Here is a 25,038-nt window from a genome sequence, read left to right as displayed (position 1 = left end):
CCTGACATAACTCCCCTGGATTTCTTCCTGTGGGGTATGTTAAGGACATGGTCTATGCAACAAAAGTGACAACTGTGGAACAGCTTCGTGAGAGGATTCGCGGTACTATTCAGACAGTTACACCACAGATGCTTCAGGCATCCTGGAGAGAAATTGACTATCGCCTCGACATTCTCCGTGCCACTCTTGGGACACACATAGACATTTACTGATTGCACAAGCAAGACTTCCTACCTATGTGTATTCATTATTGTATAAATCTTTTGAATGCATTATATACGTGCGGTACTACAGTCGGTTAAAATTAGGGCGTTTCAATTCGGACACCCTGTATATTAGAGAGTCGTGATGAATGAGTCATTGATTAAGTTTTGAATTGTTGTTTTAAGTCCTCTTTATGCACAGAGAAACTAATCGGGACTGGTCCTACAGTTTTGATTCATTGATTGAGTTGGTGTTTTAAGCCCACTTTATACACTGGACTGGACCTACAGTTTAAATTGGGATCCGAACCACTTTGTGTTGCCACCTTGTATCTAAACCGGGACCCCTTGATTACAAGGCGACGACCATACCACTGCGCCATTGGGGAGGTGACCTACAGTTTAAAGTTGGATCCGAACCACTGTGTCATGTGCTTCCACCGAGTATCGAACCCTGGACCACTTTATTACAAGGCGACAACATTATCACTACAGATGCCGTGCATTGTTTAAGTAAAAGGGATGATGTAGGACATCGTTGCTTTAAAGTCAAGAGACTTCCACTCAATTTTGCTTCCTTACATAGATTTAGTTCTCAGTGTGTTAATTGTTTCAGTGTTCGTGTTGTCGTCTCCAGTTCGGAGTTTGCGAGAAAAGAAAAGCTTACTTACAAATGGTTGGTATGTTGTTTTGCACAAGTTGATTCAATTTTGAATTCGCAGCAGCCAAACCACAAGCAGATAACAGCTGATATTCAGGACAATCAAAACATTTTAATCTGAAGGGTTTGAAGGCTATAAATATATCTTCCGCAATTTGATTCTTTAAATAGAACTTAGTGGTTTCGGATAAAATATATTCAAATGGTAATCACATAAAAATAACTGAGGTAATGATATGTGACACTGTCATGATTTAAGTGTGAATTATTTCTATGATGGCAGTTAAGGGTTAGCCTAACGATAAAATATTTACGCATGTTTTGCAAATATTGGAATCTTCAGGTAGTTCTCTTTCCTACCGGCAGAGGGAAATCTGCATTTACGCTCACTCCTGCCATCTAGGAACAGCTGAGCAAACTCGATGATGCAGCAGAAACCGTCCGATTGCATCGAGCGAGGCTGAAGCCTTCGAGCTAGGAGGCCGTAATGGCTCGGAACGGAAAATATTTCTTGCCCTTTCAGTTGTTATTGCCAGTTTCCAGTACCTAGAAACCGAACCAAGGAAAAACCATCAAACAAAGCACTTGGTAAGCAAAGTACTATTTTCCTTTTATTTGCATGTAGTTCTGTCTCTTGCGAGTTATACGTGAAACAAATGCCGCTCGCCAGCATGAATGACATTACATTGTTGACAAGGAATACGTATACGGCATTTTCGAGCGTTAACCTTGCGATATATACATGTATTTGCACTGTATTACCTGTGTGGTTGAATAATAGCACATAAGAGGCACTTCGTTAACGTTCGTTATACTTTGTAAGTCACATGTATGAACAGATAAGACAGTGGAGGCGATTGGGTTCCAAAATTGCGGGGGCCAAAACTGGGGGATTCAAGAACACTTTCCCTTGCTACATAAGGTTTAGCTTAGTGCGGGAACAAAAGTGGCAAAATGTGGGGGGAACTGCCCCCCTTGCCCCCTAATCACCGCCACTGGGTGAGAAGATTGAGACTGAAACTTTTAAAACGAAATATTTAGCACTGATAAGGAAATGTTTCAATAATTGTCGCTGATACACATCTGAATGTTGATAAGAGTCACTGTTATGCCCCTCTCCCTTCTCTATATAAATTCATTTTTTTTAACCTTTCTCTGTACATTCCAGTATCTAAGGTTTTAACGTGGAATAAAATCTGAGGAGAATTGTTCAATAAGGACACCGTTAATAGGCTATAAAAACATAATAAACGAAATAATAACAATACGGTCACGTCTCAGTTAGGATTGGTTATTTAGGTCGCTTTTCTGCCACTTTTGATTTATCGCGACGATGATTTTGGTTGAGTGATTGATTTGCTTTATTTTACTTAGCTTCTTATGCCACTTTTTGGCTAATTTGCGAAGATGGGGATGAGTGATGATATGATGAAAGGACACTCAAAAACATTCATGCCCAGGCCGGGATTCGAACCCGGGACCCCTGGCGTCGTAGCGCGATGTGATATCCACTCCACCACGGGGGCTAGCTATCGCGACGATGAATATGAGGGATGAAGGGACAGTGACAAAGAACAACAATTCCCAGGACGGGAGTCGCATCAGGGACCTCTGGCGTCGTAGTGTGCTGTGCTAACCACTCCGCCACTGAGGCGGCTATTTTGTACTTATGCTTCCTCGAATCCTATCTGCTATGAAAGAGTGATTCTTCAACAACTATTTTTTTTATGCATTCTGTTAATCTGTTGGATAAAAGAAGTTTGTTGTACACTCCACAAACACATGGGAATCTTTTGGTAAATGAACGTCAATGATGTTTCATAATAAGTTTCGTACAGTAAATTTTGTATGGTGATTCTTGATGGGAACTTTTATCACTCCATAATATGAAAAATCATTCATTTAATAACGGCTAGAGCAAATGCTTCTTGACCGCAGCTCGAAACAACCGTTTGAGTGGCACCTTTTAGCTCGTTCCCGCTCCATGATTTCTGCGGGGTCTTTATCTGACGCCTACGCAGAATCTTAAACAAAGACGCCTTGCGCAATTTTAGCTGCAGATGTAAATGTAGGTGTGGACAGTGTTCGAATTGAAGAAAATTCAGAGGGGGGAAAACTTCGAAACTCTTTTTTTAGGGGGTGCATTTTCAGATTTTGTGCATGAGTGCGACAAAACGGTTGAGTTGAGTTACCACTGGAATAAAACCAGGTGGAGGCTCATAGTGGTTCGGTTCCCACTTTAAACTGTAGGTTCAGTCCCAATTAGCCTTAGTGTACATAAAGTGGACTTACAACATCAAATCAACCAACCAACGACTGGAATAAGGGCTCATACATTTCGATGCGTTGCATAGCGTCCTTTCTCTAGCAACATTTCAGAAAATTTTGTCAGAGAAAAATCGTTCACTGTAGATAAAGTTGGAAGTCATTGGAAAAAAGGTTTTTTCCTAATGCGGCTTTTAAGTTGGGCTTTTTTCAAGTTTTTTCCTTTGCAAAATTTGGTATTACGAACCTCTACATTCACAACTGAAACTGCAAGTAGGTTAGATGCAGTTGGGGGGAAAAAAAGGCCAATTCCCCCCCCCTTTTTTTACATAAAAAGCCAGCATGTCATCGGGCAAAAGAAACAATTATTCAAAGAACTGGCTTGTTTGCAACTCTGACTGTAGGGCCATTGACATCATACAGACCATTTCTCGTACTGTATCAACCTTCATTCGATTTTGTTGTTCAGTTCTCATTCATTTCATTGAAAACTCTTTCACACTCACAGTCAGTCGTTAATTGGAATGGCTTGTAGCTCTACAAAAAGTTCACTCAGCAAATCATCTATAGACCTCGTCTTCACTTTTTTTTGCATAATTGCACTATTTCGCGAACGCAGTCTCCTATTTTAACCCTACCACCCAACAATCAGATTCACAAGATACCACCCAACAAATATCACACATTTTGTTAACTCTCCTCATTGTTGTTGTCCACTGCTTGAGAACTTATGACGAGATCCCCATCCCGAATAATAATAGAGGAAAAATGTCTTTCCCTGGTTGGGAATGAAAATATAAATACAGAGCCTGGGATGAAAAAAATAGAAAGGGGGGGGGGAAATTCCCTGGCTTCCCCCTTTAATTCGAACACTTGTAGGAGATATGAAGGTACTGCTGGATTAGCTGATAAACTAGTGATGGTAATGGATTGTACACTACTCCTAACTATACACAATGTCCATCTGGTATGAATATTGATTTACCAAACATATTAGGTTCTTGCAAGACCATCGGCTTGACATGACCAAGAGAAATTGAAAATTTTCTGAAATAAACTGGAAGTCGGATATGCACTACCAAAAAAATATATTCATTTGACTCTAGAACATATTTTCCCACCACATAACACTACACTCCCCGTTAACTCTCTAGCATTCTTAAACCCGAAGGTTTATGGCTGCAGTAACACGAGCCTTCCATCTGTTCCTATCCTTTAGGTCCATCTCAACGTTATCCCTTCATCTTCGTCTTCGCCTTCCTACAGGTTATAATCCCCTTGGTCTCTTATTTCCCTTTGATGATTATATGAAGAAGTGAGACGAGGATTATCTTATCTGCACATTGGAAGGTAATTTTAATTTTGTATATTTCAGTAGGCAATTAACCTATTCAATGTAAAACTTAATATTCAGTCAAACTCAATATTTATTAAGAAATCATAAAATTAAATATAATTTCCAAATATATATATATCACATGGTTTTTTCCCATAACCAATCTAAATAGCTAAGAACCTAGTTTTTACTAACAAAACCATAATAGCTATATACGTATAATCTCCCCATTCACTTAAACCGTCAATATGTATATAAGTCAGTACGTAAAGGCTACATTGAGTTCACTGCACACCCGCAATCTACCCTTAAAAATCAGAATTTCTCCTTTAGAATTTCTCTGAAGCCTAAATAAATATATATATATATTAGGCAAATTACAGCCGGCCATGCAGGCCCAAAATACACGGAAATACAATCTACTCAGCCAGAGTCCAGAATGTCCTTTGTCTCTGCCAGTCGGCAAGGTTCTGCCACGCCAAACTCCTCGCTCACCCAGCTCAGAAGCCTAGCCAATGGCAGACCTTACCTTTGTCACATGTACATTTTGTCTACATGACGTCACAAATGAGTTCTTGCACACTATGTGCTTACAAAACAAGCTCCCCCATAAATACACAATTTTGTACCACATAGTGTACACCTAGTTACATATTTTATCTCAGAAATTCACATTTCAAACATACACTATATACAAAACAAAGATTTAAGATTTAGTGCTAGATTTCATAATAGTCACAGGCGTTCGCGAATGTCATCTCTCCAACATCGCCTGTAAATATGCAAAAAGAAAAATAAAACAAACTGGTACCAGTACACGTTTACAAACATAAACCTTTCATTCTCACTATACTACATGCAACATACACCAAAAAATTTATAATAATTTAAATTCATAAAATGGGAGGCTTCTTAGTTAACCTTACATAAGTTTTGAGACCTTACCGATCCAGGTAGTAAAATAACATTACATATTATAGCCTCTCCTGGGCTCCAAATATCTTTTCAATTTATTCACATGTACTTTGGAACATATATTTTCATCATTAACTTTCTTAACCAAAACTGAATTCTCTGTTAAAAATTTACTTATTAGATATGGACCCTCGAACGTATTAGAAAGACTTTTAGTAATCTTGTCCTCCAAGGAAGATTTAATCTTTGTTCTAACTAATACCTTGTCATTGACTTGAAATCTTATGGGAGCAAATCTTTTCTTATACAATTGTTTTCTTTTTCCCATTCCCTTTGCATATTTCTGATAGCACTTTTCCACTTATTTTGTAAAATTTCCAGTAAAATAGAGAAACATTTGCCGGGTTCAAGTGGACGTTTTCGGGAGCCAGTGGCCTCCCGGGCCCACTCTAACGGCGTCCCTGAATATCCCTCAATAAAGTTCCCCAATGGAAAAATAAATTATATATGACTTCTGTTAAAGACTTAAATATAAGAAAGAAAAGGAATGAAAGATATATATATAAGGCAAAATTGATTGAATTGTTGTTTTAAGTTCACTTTATGCACAGTAAGGCTAATCTGGACTGGATCTACAGTTTAAATGGAATCCGAACCACTATGTGCCTCCACCGGGTATCGAACCCAGGACTCCTTGATTACAAGGCGACGACGTTACCACAACGCCATCGGGGAGACAATGTAAGGCAAGAGAATAGAGCTGAGATTAAAGTTTCAGATTTAGTATTCATCAAAACTCACTCCCTTAGTAACCTTCTAGGGAATCGTATCAAAACATATTGTGAAATTTATGAAGGCCCATATTTAGTAGTTGGCAACAAAGCAACTAATATCTTGAAGGTAATAGACTTAAGAACTGGTAATATTAGTGAAAAACATCATAGTAATAATTTTAGAATGTGAAAATGTTCAATTGAGAAGAGATATTATTATTTACGACAATTAGAAAAGTTAAACCCAGAGTTGTACAAGCATTTATTCAAATGAAAGGATAGATAAATATGTTGTATGCAGATATGTACTCTACATGTTTTGAGATTTTGTTTGTAGAATCAAATATTTTGTTCTAATGATACCCATGATTTATTTTTGGTTCGATACAAGAATTGAATTATTTTGATGAATTAAGCAATTGTGTTTCAAAATGAAGAAACAAAAATTTGAGTTATTTTCAATTTGTGTATCATGGAAATAATGTAATATTATTTTGAATTAACTAAGTATAAAACATTTAAAAACTATACATGTAATAACTATACATGCAGAATGTCAAAAGTGTAAAATTTCACTTGCTCCCTTCGTGAAATTTTTCATTGAAGGATTTTTTTTGTTTTTTCATTGTTGTACAGAATTTTGTGTATCGCGCATGTGCGAGGGATTGCCTGTTTTTTATTGTACCAGAGTCAAGCGAAGAAAATAGCTCGGCACGAACAGGCACGTATCCAGAAATTCTTTTCGGGGGGGGGGGGGGGGGCTAAACATTTTTTTAACGTCATTATAGATAGAACCTCGCAAGTTTTAAGGTCGATGGTGGCGATTCAGTTACAAAACGGGGGGGGGGGGGAGAAAAGTTTACTTTCTCTTGGTAGACAAAGGTTAGCATTAAAAAGCCATAGTGCGGGGCCAAAAATGAAGAGCAACTGTCTCCTAAATTTACCACTGTTTAAGCTGCTGTTTTTTTCTTTCTCTCAGGACGTGATACCGGGACACTTTTTATCACTCGACTCTGTTGCAATGTACGAACGTTGTGTTTCTGCCGAAACGATCTTAGTATGTGTATGTGTCCGTTTCACGAAGCTGTTATGCAATGGACAATCCATTCGAATGTTTTGATTTTATTTATTTTATTTTACTTCGCGTTTTGTGCCTCTTGGCTAATTTGCGAAGATGGGGATGAGTGATGAAATTGATGAATGGACATTCACAAACAACCATGCCCGAGCGGGATTCGAACCCGAGAACCTTGGCGTCGCAGAGCGATGTGCTAACCACTCAGCCACAGGGTCCGGCCCATTCGAATGTGTTCTCCCAGGTTTGGATATGATCCTTTATGATGTTGTCGCCTGCCTTCGAAACGTAACCTTAACAAAAATCCTAATTTTCCATCCTTGTGACTTGGATCTTCAAGATTTAAGAAGAATTCAGACCGAAGGCACACACACGTCGTTTGCAATTAGTGACCCAATCAACAGAAACTTTTCACACCGTAGCGGCACGACAGGCTGCACAAGCCTGTGTTCGATTTATGGAATCCTCAAGCGACACGTATAGCTTGTACCTTCGGTGTGAAACCTGGTGGGTCAATCTCATTGTCACCTTGAAACGGCAGCCCGTGTTGACCGCAGAAGAAAAACATCTTGTCAACCGGTGGGAATGTCCCTTAGTTTTATTCTATCTTCTTTTTCTGTGCTTGTTAATTAAACAGGCAACATCTTACGGTTGGACATTCACAAGAGATGCACTATGCAAAAAATTTAGCGGAAAATGCAGGCTCTACCAGGCATACCGTGCCACTGCTCTACAGCGACAGCAAAAGATCAAGCGAAGCCAAGGGTGACTCGGTAGCACACTTGGTAGAACAAAGAATGGCACGGTATATGCCACAGACCCTGGTTTTGGAGTCATGGTCCAGCTTGCTTTCTCCGCTAAAATTTCCACATATGAAACATCTTCTTGCTTTCTCTTCTCGACATTCATAAAATGTTCGGCCTTCATGGCTGCCCCTTTGTGGTAGTGTTTGAGTGTTTTTCCAAACCAGTTGACAAAAGAGTCTTTTTTTAACCCACGAAACTCTCGGACTGCATACAGGAACTTGGTCCGGTCACTAATAAATCGTCACTCAAAACTTAGATGTTCAGTCGATCTGTGCAGCTTATTTTTTTTTTTTTTTTTTTTTTTTTTTTTTTTTTTTTTAAAAAATGATGCTCCAATGCCTATTACTGCTGAAATATTAACTTAGAGACCTTCGATCTCTTCGGCTCATGACCCGAAACTAGCACTACACTGTCGGCAATGTCTTCAGCTTTGGACCCGAACTTGTAATAGTGGTAGACTTCAGTACTTTCCAGCAAATTGTGTCACTAGTTCTCCCCCCCCCTAATCTCTACATCTTATAAAACTGTCAATGGACAGTTACTCCTGATGTCTTATTGAATGATTCTGTTGTACAGACCAACCGTGAAATTGAATCCGCGTATTTATATCCATATTATATTCTGGAATGTTCCGCACATAAAATGTTTTGTAGTTCGACTCCACCTCCTATTCAAGAACGTTTCCTCTCGAGCTTTTCAGAGAATTAGTAATCCCACGAATCGCCCGACTCATGGCGCTGCTTTCAACAGTGCTTTGTTGTGCAACTTCCAAATGCTGACAAATCTTTAAATAATGCTCAAGTTCGTTGCGACAAAACCGAAAGAGTAATAAAAGTTTACATACAATATTATCAACAACAGGGTTTTCCCTCAGGGTTCTAGAACATTCTCCGCTTTTCCTCGATAATTATATCCCTCTTTAAATTATAATCACAATATTTTATTTCACACACACAAGCCAAAAACCTCATTTTATCTAGTGTAAATCGAAAAATTTCGGAGGGGGCTCGAGCCCCCTGAGTCTCCCCTCTGGATACGTGCCTGGGCACGAAGACTGCGACGTGCAAGGTTGCTTCAAGGTGTTGCTTGTGCGTTTACCGAAATGTGAGTGTACGTGGTATGAAAGCGAGCTATTACATATATTTTACTTAAAGTGTATTTTACATTGTATAACCCGAAATGTGTTTGACAGCTTCAGGCAGTGAGGTTATACAATTAAAAAACGGCTTACTCGTCAAAACCAGTCTAGCAGCCAGCCTGGCAGCCATCATTTCCAGCCATGTAGCCAGTCCAGCTGCAACGAGGGCATTCCTACTAAAAGTCTAGTTCGTGTGATTCGGCCTTTACATACCGCAACGTCAATACCCAGAAATGTAAGATTTATTAGAACATTTACTACGCGAATAGAATTTGCTACTTGTAAATACAGTGCATTTTGTGCACTTTGTGAATTTATAGACGATACACGTCGTTACCTTTATTTGTTGAGGCAGACAGTGCGTAAAGCACCAACATTATAGTACACCTATTCACCAAAGTATTTGAAGAAATGGCGCTAGTGTCGAATTAAGTCATGCGGGAAGCTTGAAGTTCGCATATTTTGCGAGGGCACAAATATTTTGGCGCTAGTTTACCTAATAAGATTTTCTTATTACTGTCTGAGGCGATACTCCATCCATCACTTCGGACGCTTGTGCTTTAAAAAAATTTCATTGCATTTCATAATGGTAATATTTTCTCGTAGACTTGCACAGTATAAATGCCTGGAAACTTTTTCTTCCTTTATACGACCTCACTTCCCGGGTTAGGTAAGTTCTAACTATAATTACTATATTCTGCAGTTAACATTTAATTCTGACTTTTAATTTACAAAAATGGGACGCAACCGTTTTTTCGTGAGCTCATGCACATTTATGTCGTCAGGTCAAACGTCTGTGCAGGCTAGAATGAGGAGGGTGTATGGCGTCGCAAGGGTTTGGAATAATAAGCACACACACACACACACTCATACATTATATCGACCAACCTTCGTGGCGGAATGGTTAGCACAGCGTGCTACAACGGCAGAACGCCTTGACTCGTGTCCCAGCCTGGGCATGGATGCTCTTTGTGAGAGTGTTTTCTCTCTCATCGTCGGATTTGCTAAAAGTTGCAGAAGAGTGACGATAAACAATACAAATCACACATTATATTTATTTATGGCCTTATGTAGTACAGCAGTGATACATAGAAGAACAAAATTCACGACTCTCCCGATGGCATAGTGGTAACGTCGTCGTCTTCTAATCCAGGGGTCCCGAGTTCGATACAGATAGTGGTTCGGATTTCACTTTAAACTATGGGCTCCAGACGCGAATAGCCTATTTGCGTATGAAGTGAACTCAAACAAAAAATAAAATTTCCAATTTGAATCTTTGTGCAGTGTGTTCCGCTTAGAGAGATCGAGAAATAATTGATAATTTGAAGTGTAAATAATGGTTCATTAACACATCTTTTTACATATCTTGATGTAGAAACTCTCCGAGTTTAGGAAATGGCCAATACAACTCGATGTGTCCGCCTTGAGTTGTCCTGCAGACATCTAAATGTTCCATATTCTTCCCGTCACGTCGCGTGTCTGTTGCTCTACTGAATAGTGCCAGGCTTGTTCTCGCATTACACATTGGCACGCATGCGCAAACACGTGCATTCACTATTGGTGTATAAACTCTGAGAGTTTCTGCATCTTGTAAAATGAAAATCACAATATTTTCCTCTGTTTTTAAACGATGAGCATTTACTTCTCGATCCCTCTAAGCTGAACACGCTGTATATAATTATTATAAACTAGCTGATTTTCCGACGTTGCCCGGGTGTTTAATGAATTCTAACTATAGCGTAAAATGTAACTAATTTTATTTACAGGTATTTAAAAGCATAAGTACAGTATACAAATTATAAAGTAATTCATCCAATCGACCCCGAAAACAATGGATTCCACACTAATATCGGTCGTTTTTGATTATTTTTACATTTCACCCCCTTCCTACCCCCACCCCTAGGGGTGACAGGGGTGTCTTACCCCCACAGTATTTCTTTCCAGATTGTAAGTCATATCTGTACCAAGTTTGGTCATCCTGAATGTCACCAATTAGCTTAGAGACTCCGAAAACTATGGATTCTACACTAATATCGGTCGTTTTCGATTTCTTTTGCATGTCACCCCCTCCCCACCCTCACCACCAGGGGTGCCAGGGGTGTCTTGCCCCCACAGTGTTTATTTCCAGGTTGCAAGTGATACGTGTTCCAAGTTTGGTTGAAATCGCTCCAGGCGTTCGAGAGTTATGCCGGTACGAACATACACACATACACACATACATATACACACATACATACATACATTTTTATATATTAGATTGCATGTGAATCATGGAAACTGATATAATTTCTTCGGTCAACTTTTTACGGTATACTAAAAAATCAGAAATTGCACGCTCCGGTCTAGGAAACCAGACTCAATGCGCTGACTTACTGTGATCCAGCGAAAAGTGGCTTGTCATTCCTTCGCCATTAAAGGACTATTATGTAACAGAGTTCAGCTTAGTTTTTATTCCCACTCACTAGGTTAACATTGTATAGGTGGAAATGATGAGTTCGGCCAAGATTCAAATCCAAAACTTTCGATGGTGAGATTGTGAGTCGAGCATTTAAAGCGGTCGGGAAAAGGATTCAACAAAGCAAGTGTGACATCAATAGTAAGACAAGAGAGATTATCACATCACCTGTCGTCAGTGCTCAAAGTGAGGGGAGATGGTATCCCTCCAGCTGTGCCATTGTCGACGTGTTAAACCATAGGAGCAATTCTCCCTGTTAACCCAAAAGGTCGATCAAACATTCCTCCAGCTAACATTCTCCACTTCAAGCGCTGCGTGCCATAGTAAGTGTGTGTGCGAACCTGCATGATTCCGTCATAAGCTTCACAGTCAACACCGGTGACGTATAGAACTTAATTTTTACATCGCGTTTCAACCTAAACCAAGAAATCCAGGCGACATAATTAGGTGGAAAATTCATCCTTGTACTTAAAGTAACAAAGCCATTGCCTAAAAAGAATATATTGAAAAATCACTAAAGATAAATGTTGTATGGGCTGTGGCATCATATAATAATATAACAGGCTAGGTTGATTTATTCAATGATTTAGTTTATTCCACTTCGCTTTTCTTCCTCTTTTGGCTAATCGCGAAGAAGAGGATGAGTGATGATATGATGAAATTGATGAAGGGACGCTCTAGAAGATAACCCATGTCTAGGGTAAGATTAGAACTCAGGGTCCCTGGCAAAAGTAGCGCGCTGTGCTAACCACTCCACCACGGAAGTCAGCTGTAGGTTCGGTAAAGGCAAGAATCACCGGTTCTCACCCAAGATTGGCAACACATTTTTTTTTAAATTCTGGTTTAGTAATAATAATATGCATTTTAAGATTAGCTACTTATTTCGGAAAGATGATTCGAAAAGGCTATTTCTCAACATCTTTGCAATTTTAGTGTGCATTCAAATATATATTTTGCAATATTTAGACACAAGAATTGTATTATATCTCTGGAGGCTACGCCCGCTGGTTCCCCCGTTACATACGCTACTGAAAACAAATCTCAAGACATTATGGGGCCTCAGTTAGTAATACATTTCCAGCCCATTTCCCCCGCAATCATGGAAGTTTCCATTCCGTGAACCTTGTGGTAAATTTGCCTGTCGCTTCCACTCCTACATCCTCCATGTTTTCTCCCGTGGAGAATTAATGCACGCAAAGAGTGCTTTTGAAAGCGGAGACCATGGGAAGCGAAATTAAGTCCATTTTAGCTCTCGATTTCCCCGCCGCGAGTTACAAATTGGTGGCATCAAGATCAGCAGGTAGCTGGAGAGCGTCATTTGTTTCCCTGACGAAAGAATCTTCCCATGAATCAACGAGCAGCCTTCGCTATCAGCACGTAATTTGCTGATAACGTTACGATCCTTTCCCTGGCATGCTTCAAGATCCTCACGAATCGACTACTTGAAGTTTACAGGGGGGATTTGGCAATGTATTTTTCACACTCTCTACATCATGCACAAAGGCGACGTTAAGGTAGAGCCAAGGTAAAAATTTGGCTGCCCCCCATTTACACTGCTGTTTGTGAAAATTGCAACACCCAGAACTAATGGCCCAAATGAATCCAAACTCGGAGGATGTGTAGAACAGTGTACCAGCAATAAGTGATTAGGATTGCAGAGAGATGGCGTGCATGTAGGCCCAGCAACGCCCTCTCTTGTGTGACCGGAAAGGTCAGTGTTACGCAAGCTCAGTCAGTGAAGAGACGTCAAACGAAGTGGAAACGTGAAAGCAAGTGCCGGTATGCCTCGTCGACGTCAAAGGGTGCAATATCAGCATGTGAGTGTGTTCGAACGGGGCAGAATGAGCGGTCTCCGGGAAGCTGGTTTGTCATACCGAGACATTTCGGCTCGTACAGGGTATGCTGCTACGGCAGTGATGCGTGTGTGGAGCCAGTGGATAGAAGAGGGTTGTACACAGAGACGACCAGGTACTGGACCACGCAATTTGACCACAGCACGGGATGATCGCCATCTTGTCCGCATGGCTGTAACGGACCGTACAGCTTCGTCCACAGTGTTGGCTCGACGCTGGAGCACTACAACGGTTGTGGACCTGTCTGCGTCGACGGTACGACGATGTCTGCTGCGGGTTGGGCTGGTGGCACGCATGGCATTGCGTCGGCTTCCATTGTCCAGAAACCACAAACGCCTCAGACTGCAATGGGCACGTGAATGCCGTCGCTGGCATGCTAAGTAGCAAAATGTAGTGTTTTCGGACGAGTCCCGCTTAAACCTGTCCTACAGTGATGGCCGCATAGGTGTTAGATGCTACCGTGGTGAACGCAATCTGGCAACCTGCATTGTTGAGCGGCATAGCGGACAAACGCCAAGTGTGATGGTTTGGGGCGCCATTGGACACAACATGCCATCTCCCGTCCTACGTGTTGAAGGCAATCTGAACAGCACCCGCTACATCAGGGAAGTTTTAGAGCCCGAGGCACTGCCCCTCCTTCAGGCAACTCCACATGCCATATTCCAGCAGGTCAGTGTCCGGCTACATGTGGCGAGGAATGTGCAAGCCGTCTTCGAAGAACGACAGTTACCACTGCTTCACTGGCCTGCACGTTCGTCTGACATGTCGCCCATCGAACATGTCCGGGATACGGTTGGTCGGCAACTTGTTCGTCATGGTCCTCCAGCAACCAATGTTGATGCTTTGTGAACTCGCATAAAAACCGCGTGGAGGGAGATTCCCCAGGAACATAACCAGGCCGTCCTTGATTCCATGCCACGACGTGTAGAGGCTCTGTTTGCAGCACGTGGGGGCTTCACACCATACTGAATTCTCAAGGTCAGAGATCATATACAGGTCTGTAACCCTAATCATTTGTGTATTGGCATGTACCTAATCTGTGGTATAAATTTCATTTCAATCATACGTTTCCTTCTTGGTGTTGCAATTTTTACAAACAGCAGTGTAGAAACAAAATCCGTGTTTGGAAATAAGTAGTTACAAGTAAAGTAACTTTTTGTAATAGAAGTAACGTTTTCAGCAGTTATTTTTGGTTACTTGACGATACATGAAAATTTGTAACGTTGAGATGAAGAGATAAATTAAGTAACTCTGTTTCCAACTATGTGTCTTCTATGGACGCTAAGATGAAGGGATTGTTGTGAAATGGCATAAGGCAAGGAAGCTAGGCTTCGTTGCATGCTAAATTTAGAACATCCAGGCTTTACTACAATTCGTCGTTTCTAATTGCGTTCAAAAACTTCTGTGTTTTTTGTGGATTACTGCATTTATTTGGAACGTTGCTGTCGAGCTAGAAGGAAGTAATTGCTAAGAGAATATGTACAGTCACCGGCAATAAAAACGGGACACCCAGAGAACGGCGGGAGAAAGCTATTAGAGAAGGCAGCGAAATTAGTGATCATGCTCAAACCGTGTAACGTAAAGTGTGAACACCCCTTATCGCATAAAGAGGGGAGGATGGTAGTGTGAAAGGCAGCCCGAGAAATACTGCAAGGGGGGAGTTTGTGTGGGAAGTGAAAGATTGGAATAGAGGTATATAGAGACTGGACACCAAAGGAACCAGACACATAACTTTATTTCATTGCTAAACCATACTTATTATGTCTAATTTTCTTACTTTCTTATATCTGATCAACTACTAAGAGTATCTGTATATTAACGTAAAGAGGGTACAATATTAATACATGACTGTAAGGAAAGAGTAAGTGTGTGTAAAGTAAAATTTATGTAGTACGTACAGCGTACAGCTTGCACAAGGAAAATACTTGTACAAATAAAATATCCTTTAAATTAAGAATCACATTGTCTGTAACTTGTTTACAAGAAAATTTTGAGCAGAATGAACTTTTTCATAACTTTGCATTACTTTTCAAGTAATTGTAACTCAGTTACTTTTTAACCCTTTTACTTTTAAGGAGTAACTTTCCGAACACTGAACAAAAAACAGGGTTATTCAAAATGTCGACAACTCTAAAAGTTTATTGTAGTAGAAGATTATAATTATTTAAATGAAAAATAGGTATCAAATGAAACCTTACAGAACAAACAGCAAGGTTACCTAATATTGTGAAGTACAAGAAAGGATATCTTTTTCTTAAATATTCAGTCAAAAGATTGAATTCATCAACACGATTGTTTATGTTTTATTACGATTGTGAAATATGTTATATTTACAGTATCTTCTGACAGTTCAGTACAACTTCTGAGAAAATGGTATTGAAACACAATTTTAGACTGTATTCAATCACTAAGCTTTTTGCACAATCATATATATAAGACGGACCTAACGGCTTGCCATTCTCTTGACATAAGAAAATAATCGTTCACAAGACATATCTTTAAAATTGTTCTGTTGTGGTATGGTATGTCCCCAGCTAGCAAAATGTTCGCAAAGCATTCCATTGTCATCCTATTCCACTGTCTCATTGTCACTATGTTATATTATAGGAGCACCTCCCCCCCCCCCCCCAGTTAACTCCAAGGTTCGTCCAAACATCGCCCAGCTAACCTTTTACACTTCAAGCGCTGACTAATACTCGAAATAATAAGATGAAGTTTCCCAAGAAGTAGTGTGACTTTCTACTTTTCTAATGAAGTTTCATTTTCCTTTCGGGTGTGTCAGTTTTCTTCTAATAATAAGGTAAGCCGGTAGTATACCAGGATTCATGAGTAGGCGGAGAAGGGATTGCATGTTGTTTTTTTTTGGCTAATTTAATAATTAAATACACCGCCCCCTCACCCCACAGTAGGCGTCCCCGCCGAAGAGAGAGAGAGAGATCAAAAAATATAGAATTACTTTTAATTTCGAATACATACACAAATCAGTGTAGTTGTGAGTGTTCAATGTTTTTTCTCTCTCTCTCAAGACAATAATTACTATGAAATCTAATTGATTTTAATAAACGACAGTATTTCATAATTTCTTAACATCTTTAACCAGTTAGTAAAGGAAGTAGTTTGCTACTTTATAATATCTGGTATATTTGAAAGTAACACATTTATTTATTTTTGGGTAATTAATAATAATAATAATAATATATATTTGTAATTTATTAATTTAATTTAGTAATTTATTTTAATTTTTATTAACATTATAAATATGTATATCGTATAATTTATATGTATGTTTGTGGGGAAGGGTGGTTTGTAGATTAAGATCTCGCCCCCCACCAGTCTTAAATGATTTCGCACCCTGATACGAATCATTGCACGATGTGCTTTCATCGGGAATCGAACATGGGACAAATCAATTACAAGCCGACAGCGTTGAACAGAGTGACTGCGAATTTTTTGCACAAAAGAATAAAATATGAATTAACCCATCAAACATGCACATGTTATAGGTACTCTAAAAATAGAAAATTATGGAAATGAAATTAATTTATATGCTTGATAAAGGTATGGATATTCATGCAGGAAAAATGACAAAAACAGGTCCCCTTTGAATAACTGTCGTACTTATATCGCGCTCGATAAAGTAAAGCTATTACTCTGAATGAGAAGCCACGCTGGCTTTCTGGAACCGGAGGCCATCGGATTATTAACTGAATCTCAAGTTGCTTGTTTTGGTGGATTCCACACCGCAGCGTGGGGCTCTGTTGCAACAAGCTGTGGAAACGGCCGCTATTTCTGGTCGCCCACTGTTTATTTTCGTTGGATTTTCTCCGCAGAGATCCATTGTTCCTACGTGTAACACGGCCAATCGATAGAGGCTTCCTTTGATCTTGTTGCAATGTGTCCGGGGAAGGAACGAATTTCGGCTTCAGATGGAAGACGTGATCAAACAATTAGGAGGGAGATGCTGACAGGTTGATCTCGGTGGAAGTGGCTGAATCTGTCGCAAGCAAGAAGTCATCGGGTGCAGCTTTAATTTTGAATAACACTTGGATCCCTTTAAATGGGTTTCGAGACATAGATGGCGCAGAAAATTTCTCAAGGGAGAGGGGGGGGGGACGAGGAGGAGGGATCGAAATGGAACAGTTGTATCCTAAGTGGGCAATATTCAGGGTTGTGAAAAAACAGTTTTTTTTAATAAAAACAAAAAAACATGGTTTATTTGGTTTAAACCTTTTTTAAAAATTTAAATCAGTTTTTTTTGTTTATATTAAAACTTGTTTTGAAGTGTAGTATTTTTATTGGAATACTTAAATCAACTTCTTGTGCATAATTAAAGGAATATGAGCCACAGATGAATTGTAGTGCCACCTCTGTCCTCTATACAACTTCTACTAAGCCTCTTATGTTGTAATTGAAAACCATACCGATCTGCTAGTTAACGTGCGTAATTTTAAGGACAGAGAAAGTGAAAAGCAATACTTTATATGCACAGAATATTATACAAATAAATGCATTTTATAAGATAACAAAAACAACATTGACTTTCATTTCGAATTGCCTCTACATAGATTGTTAAATTTTATTTTATCTACCTGTACCTTACTTACTTGAAAACTTGTCTCAAATTGCATTGTGACACAACGCTCAGTTATGAGAACATAAATGTATAATTCACTTGCTATAATAGAAATGAACATCTTTTAAATGAAATTCTGTCTAATAGTGGTGGTTTGTTAACCATGTTTGAAGTAATATAAAAAGTACGTTATGATAATATATCAAAGAATATTGTGCAATTGCAAGTATGTTGTAAGTTGTAACTTTCTTGTTCAAAAACATAGTACTTCATTTCAACTTTCAATTATCAAAAAAATATCAAGACCAGTTAGTCAAATATTCATTCATATCTGCCATGCCAACTAGCTGTCAACTTCTTCTTCATGCTTGTCGTTAAAAACTTTGAACAAAAATACCAGCTTAGCTGCCTTTTTGGTTCCCAAACGGTTTCTTAGAGATGACTGAACAACACCAAACGAGGAAAATTGTCTTTCAACGCCAGCTGTGGATGCTTGTGCAGTTAGCAACTGTTCGATAACGGAATATAAATCACAGTCATATTTGTATATTTGAGATTTGTGGCTTTTCCACCATTCACATACTGACACCTGTGTCGTTACTGTAGAATCAAAATAAGGCTCGTTAAATGGTTTGATTTTACCTTCGAACTTTACAATCAAAGGAAGAAACGTTTGAGGATATCGGGTTCTTGCAAACTCTAAAGCATCTTCTTCTTCCTTACCTGTTAAATCAATTCCTGTAGCTTTTCCTTTTGGATCTAATAAGAAGGCCAAAAAATGAGCTTGAGAAAGAGCCATATCGTAGCGATTACTGAATTTGGAGAGCACCTGCTTGTCTTTTATCTCCTTCTCCTGCAATTGAAGTTAAAGATTTTTCCATATTCTTACTGAGTCTCCTATAGTGCAATTATCCTTCTGCACTTGATCAAGTGCAATAGCTACAGGTTTAAGAAGACGTAACATATCTTCAGCTTTTCGTTTTAGTGCCTTCTTCTGTACAGCTGAATCAATTACTTGTCGGATCCTTAAACAACAGTTAATTAAAAAGAACAAAAAACAAAAACAAAAAACAATTTGGTTTATTTTTTAAAAAAATGGTTTAAACCACGGTTTTAAACCAAGCTGATTTAAATTGCTCAAGCCTGGCAATGATGATATCATACTTGTGTCAATAAAAATATACGTTTAAAGTGAGAGAGAAAAAAGAGATATGATAGGAAAGAAATAAAGGAATCACTCTGAGAGAAAGAAAAGAAGTGGGAAATAGAATAGATCGAGAGAGTAAGTGGAAAAAAGAAACAAGAGAGTGAGAAAGTGAAATTAAGAAAAGAGAGAGAGAGAGAGAATGTAAATAAAGAAGACGGAGAGGGAGAGAGGAAGAGAGAGAGAGAGAGAGAGAGAGAGAGAGAGAGAGAGAGAGAGAAAGAGATAGAGAGTAGAAATAATATAAATAAAGAAATCACTTGAAGAGAGAAGGCAAAGGCAGAGGAGGGGAAATAAAGAAACAAGGGAGTGAGAAAGAGAAAGGGGAATAGAAATGGGGGAAAGGGAAACAAAAGAAGCGACAGAAACGAAACGGGAAAGAAGCACAGAGTGAGGAGGAAACTAGAAACAAAGTGAAATAAAATAAGTTACAGAGACAGCCAAACACAGAGAGAGGGATGGAGGGAGATGGTCTTTGTGTGTGTGAGTGCTAGGGTTATTACGTGAGAAAAGAAAACAGAACGTGAACGGAATTCAAATAGAAGAGAGAAAAGATTTTTCTTTATTTCAGAAGAAGTAAAGTGACCCCCCCTCACAACCACTCCTACCGGCACCCATGTACCCAGATGTCACAAACTTTTCCGATCGTTTTGAGAATAACAGCAAGATTTCTGTACCTACTGAGCACATGCAACATCTCGGAAACAACTAGACGTATTCCTTTGTCGTCGAAGTTACCGGAGTTTTTGAGTTTTGTGTTCTTGCATTACGTCAACTTTTTGCACAGATAAGCTAATCTGGTTTTGACCTACAGTTTAAAGTGGGACCCGAACCACTATGTGCCTCCACCGGGTATCAGGGACCCTTGATTACAAGGCAACGATTTTACTGTTATGCCATCGGAGAGGCCCCTGAAGTTACCGAAGTGGGACGTTCCTTCCGGTTAGACTGCCACACAATCATTGTATTGATCAGGTAGGCGACGTGATTGGCTCTCAGAAGGGTGTGTTTTAGACACGTCACGACAAGTGGATGAAACAGCCAGTCCGACGAACATATTCTTGAATATTCTTGAAATTTTCCCGCGCTCTTATGCTATTGGAGGACGGAAATTTTACCACTGCCATATACTAATATTTGCAACATTAATTATCTCCATTAGTCCAGAGCCACTCAGATAGTTTAGTGGTTTATGCTATCGACTTGCACTCAAGTAGAACTGGTTCTTTCCCCGGCGGGGTCATGTTTTAGAGAGTTCATTAAAAGGATTGCTCCATGCTTTAATCGACTAATTTATCTACCCTTGCAAGGCTGATGCACGACAGAGACTCTCGTTGAAGGCCATGCAGGAAACGATTTTTGGTATAGTGATAGCCACGAAAGTTCCTATGAACATTTCATTGCATGTCTATATTTTTTTCTTATATCACGTCATTTCAGTCCAATCTTGTAAAGGTATACATTTGCATTATTAGCTAGAACGAGTAGAAATGGTACCGAGTCGAGATTTAGTATTTCCCCGTTTTGTCTCGTTAACGAGGAAGCTCTTCTCGGTTCAATTCTCGAGTTGCAAATACTTGTCTCGTTCTCGTGTCAGGGGAAAGTCTCCTCGTCTACATCAAACAACACAAAGCCTATAATTATAATTTATATAAATAATGAATAGACATTTACTATCTCTTAATCTCTTGAAGAATAAACTGATAGTAAAACAAATTTGATTTAGGAGAATTTTTAAAATATTTTACATTTTTGTTTACTGAAGTCTCAAACAAAATGCGACTCTCGGACAGTAAGTCTCGTTCTCGATAAATGGTGGTCTTATTCTCGGTATCGTATCATTTCGATGCCATCACTAGAACTGATAATACCTTCCTTGCCCAATCCCGTTTCGCCAAACTGAAGAGGCTGATGCTGTGCAGATGACGAAAGCGCTCAAGAATTGGTAAAATGTACGAATAGAAAACCTGTTTGTTTTTTCACATTGTGGCAAACGTGCATTGCATTAAGCTTAACGCCCACTGAGACGAGGAAAAACGCCGCAACAGACACGTTTCTGATGTGTGGTTTCTTTAAGATAACCAGCAGACTTCTGGCACGGAAATTCCGCGCTTCGGCTCCGCGAGTTTCCCTGTAGTGGGCGTTACAACATTTGATTTCAATAGAAGCAAACAACAGAAGTTCTGTTGCTGAGTTTCCCCGTTACGTTTTTTACTATGATTCATGTCAATACTGGGCTAGTGCTTTTTGAGGGCGAGACCCACGTGTCAGTAGCGACGCTAGAAAAGGTGGGGCTAGAGAGGGAATGGCAAATTGTGGTTTACAAAAATTCCTGAGTTCAGAACATCCGAAACACTGATTACATGAAAGATATGTAGCAAAGCTTGAAATTATTTTGTGTGTTTATTTTACTGTTTGTGAGAGAAACAATATTGTAACGGTACATTTGCAAATAATTTTTATTGTGTTGTAGTTTTTCAGTTGAGGCGTTGAGGATACGAAGAGCGAACTCAACATTGGGCGACTTTTTTTTTCCATAACTTGGTTTGTCAGGCATTAGGGAATATGCTAGATAAGCTTTTTTGTTGAAGACGCCCTTCTAACCATATAAAACTAGGGCTGACAGAAGCTCTCCTAGCTCCTAAGAGCGGTAGAGCTCCGGATACGAAGGGCGAACTCAACACCCTAGCTCCCTGCTACTCGGACCCCGCCCACCCCACTCCACCGCTTGGCACGTGGCTTGGATGACTCAATCCGCTTAGTTTAGTTTAGTTTGCCCGTCACTTCCATTGCGCACGTTGGTGGAATGTTATCACGATCTCATTATGTGAATTATGGATAATCGAAGTTCAATCTGGCCACAGTTAAGTTAACGAGTCTTTCTGATTCCCCTGTACCTGTTCCCCCTGCAAAATTGAAGGATATTAGAGATCTACTGCCATACGTTCCACTGCCATGGTCACCATACTTCACAACCATTCTGGAAAATCAACCTGGAAATAGCTCCACGCCAAACGAGGGTGACGCTAAGGAAATATAAGACGACCAAGTGGATTACTATAACTAAATTACATATTGTTCAGTTTAAAATAAAGTTATAATAATGTTTTAAGTTCAATGAGAAAAAAAGTTGCGAGTTCTGATTTTGTTATTAGTATATTGTGCAATACAGTTCCTTTCATTAGTATTTTTGTGCAATAAAGTTCTTTTCATTACAAGTCTGGTTTTCCCTAATGTTTTCCTTGACATTTATATTCTTTGCTCACTTTCGAATGTTTGTTATAGATCATATTTCTTAACAAAATGTAGACATCCCAGAACAAAAATAGCTCAAATGCCTTTCTTGTTAAGTTCGCCCGAGTGCAAAATTAGCGCTTTTCTCGAAACCAGCATTTGTTGAGTTCGCCCTTCGTATCCGCAACGCCTCAGTTAACAGTTTCTTCTTTTCCAAAATCTCAGTCGTTTATAAAATTTTGGATTAGAATACCCCGAATAACAACCCCTATTCTGTTGTCTTCCAAAAATGAGGAAAAATAATTATGTTGGAATATAAAATATTTGCTAATTGAGAATTTGTTTATATTAATATTCCAACGTGTAATTTAACTTCCTCCTATTTATTCGTTGCAGACAATGTCGCCGAATGTGCTTCCTGAGATGCTGGAGCCGATGAGCTTCACCGATCTGAGTTCGAATCCCGACACCTACACATGGAATCCCAGCACGGAGAGTAACGCCAATAACAGCACAGGGCTTCTGGACGGATTGGACGAGTCGTTGTCGAACTCCACGATTGCTGGTCAGTAATTTCTAAATTTTTGTTCTCTATTGTTATGTTCTCATTCTTTATGCTGATGCCTTTATCATAACGAAAATCCACTAGGTCGGTGATCGTTCACGATAGCTAATTTAATTAATATGAGATGTCAATATGTGGAAAAGACAATGATCGAGAAATATGTAAAACTTCAACTGTAGATACTTGTATGCTGAGTTGGCAACACTAGCAAACGAGAAAACAAAGTCGATAAGTCGATCATCAGTAAGTAAGGATCTGCTACACAGGTTTAAAATTTACAGTCCTGTGTGACTGATTTGATTTCAATATTACAATTTTTATGGTTTGGACAGCTCTGAGGATAATCGCGTCATTTCACTTTGTGTTTGTTTAGACCCACTTTAAGCTCATATGAGCTAATCTGGACTGAATATACCGTTTTAAGTGGGATCCGAAACACTTTTCGGAGTGCCTCGGCCGGGGATCGAACCCGGGGCCCCTTCACTGCAGGCGACAGCGTTACTACGAGCCCCACGACCTTCACTAATACAGGTTTGATTTTGATTGATTTGGTGTTTTAAGACCACTTTCTACACCGTAAGGCTAATCGGGACTGGACCTACAGCTTAAAGTGGGATCCGAAACACGTTGTGCCTCCACCAGGTATCGAACCCGGGAGCTCTTGATTACAAGGTGACGTTGCTATCACTGCGCCATCGGAAAGGCCCACAGTAATAAGGGGACTTAGGTACTTGAAGGGTGTAAAAGTGAACCCCCTACGCAACCTTGTCATTGTGTAGTTACACGCTATTCAATAAGTGTAATTTGAAGAAATACTACGCCACAACATAATACATATGTAGCAGTTTACGTCCTACATCTGCCAGCCTTCGCGGCGGAGTGGTTAGCGTAGAGCAGTGCGAGTTTTAATTTTAGGAAATGCAGGGCTGTTTCGCAGTGTTCGTTCCGTATTTTTTTTCAGTTCATAATTCACCCAATCACTGTGGCGATTAACGTAGAGAGGCATGTATAAGAGCGACGTACAATAACAGAAATATAAATACGTCCCATGTCAGATTTCGCCAGGGCACATTTCACTTCGTTTTTAGAGCACTGTGATTGGCTGGTTGTCTGATGTATACAATGCAATTTATATGTTCATAGATTTTTTTGAGGGGTTTGCTCTTCTGAACAAATGTTTTTTCGTTAGAGCTTGGCAACACTGATTTCAAATTGCATTGCAAGTTCCTTTGGCAAAGTCTTCTACACGTGGACCCTGGAGCCTTGTAGTACGTGTCTAGATAAGAACTTCTTGTATTTATGTTACTTGTGCGTATCTGATGCGATGGGTAGTCGTGAATCATCTCGAAACGACACTTGCACCAAAGAAAAAAAAGGGAAAAACGTTGCAAAACCGATCCCTCTGAAAAAGAAGTACAAAGAGAGTAGTAATATTTTACCCAACTCTTCACTTTTGGCATTCGTCTTGCGTGTGTGTCTGGCATCCACTCCGCCTCCTCTCGTGCAGTGGAACAAAACTCAGTCGTTCGGGAAGTATGAGTTTTCGGGAAGTATGGCTTTTCGGGAAGCTTGCCTGTTAGGGAATCTGCTGCCAGCTATTGTGTAGCCTTCTTGATGCACTGCCAAATGTCCGATGTGAAGTGTGCGCAGCGCTGTACAAAAAAATAGAATATCGTATTGGAAGAGAACCCTTACACAGTCTCTCAACCTCCTTCTTTCCGGAAGCAGAGTTAGGGCGTTCTCGTCATCTCGTTTATGAGTTCTATTTGCCGGTTCCCTCTATACGCCCTTGCCCTTTTCTTTCTCTCTCAGAGCTGAATAAATAAAAACGAACATTGCCTGAACATGAAGATTTCCTTGCAAATGTCATGCAGGATGGGTTCATGTAAAAAAAAAGCATTAAAAAGAATGTCCACGTCGATCTTTTTTCGCTGACATTTTTCAGTCCTGCAGAACAGTCTTTTTTAACGATCATGTCAGCA

The 25,038-nt window shown here is 39.6% G+C and overlaps 1 protein-coding gene across 1 annotated transcript in view; it reads left to right on the top strand.

Moving 5' to 3' along the window:
- Positions 1–1,330: 1,330 nt before the first annotated feature.
- LOC145978898 (popeye domain-containing protein 3-like) overlaps positions 1,331–25,038 on the top strand; it is a 127,079-nt gene continuing 103,371 nt past the window's right edge. Inside the window, exons 1-2 of the mRNA XM_083111843.1 lie at positions 1,331–1,452; positions 22,888–23,056. Coding sequence (XP_082967969.1) covers positions 22,891–23,056 — 166 coding nt within the window. The 5' untranslated portion in view covers positions 1,331–1,452; positions 22,888–22,890. The remainder of the gene's footprint in view (positions 1,453–22,887; positions 23,057–25,038) is intronic.

The sequence above is a fragment of the Lepisma saccharinum genome, chromosome 1, assembly GCF_977018435.1.
Source record: "Lepisma saccharinum chromosome 1, izLepSacc3.1, whole genome shotgun sequence".
Lineage (NCBI taxonomy): Eukaryota > Metazoa > Arthropoda > Insecta > Zygentoma > Lepismatidae > Lepisma > Lepisma saccharinum.
Note: the sequence above shows the minus strand (reverse complement) of the source record. Positions and strands in the feature narration are given on the sequence as shown.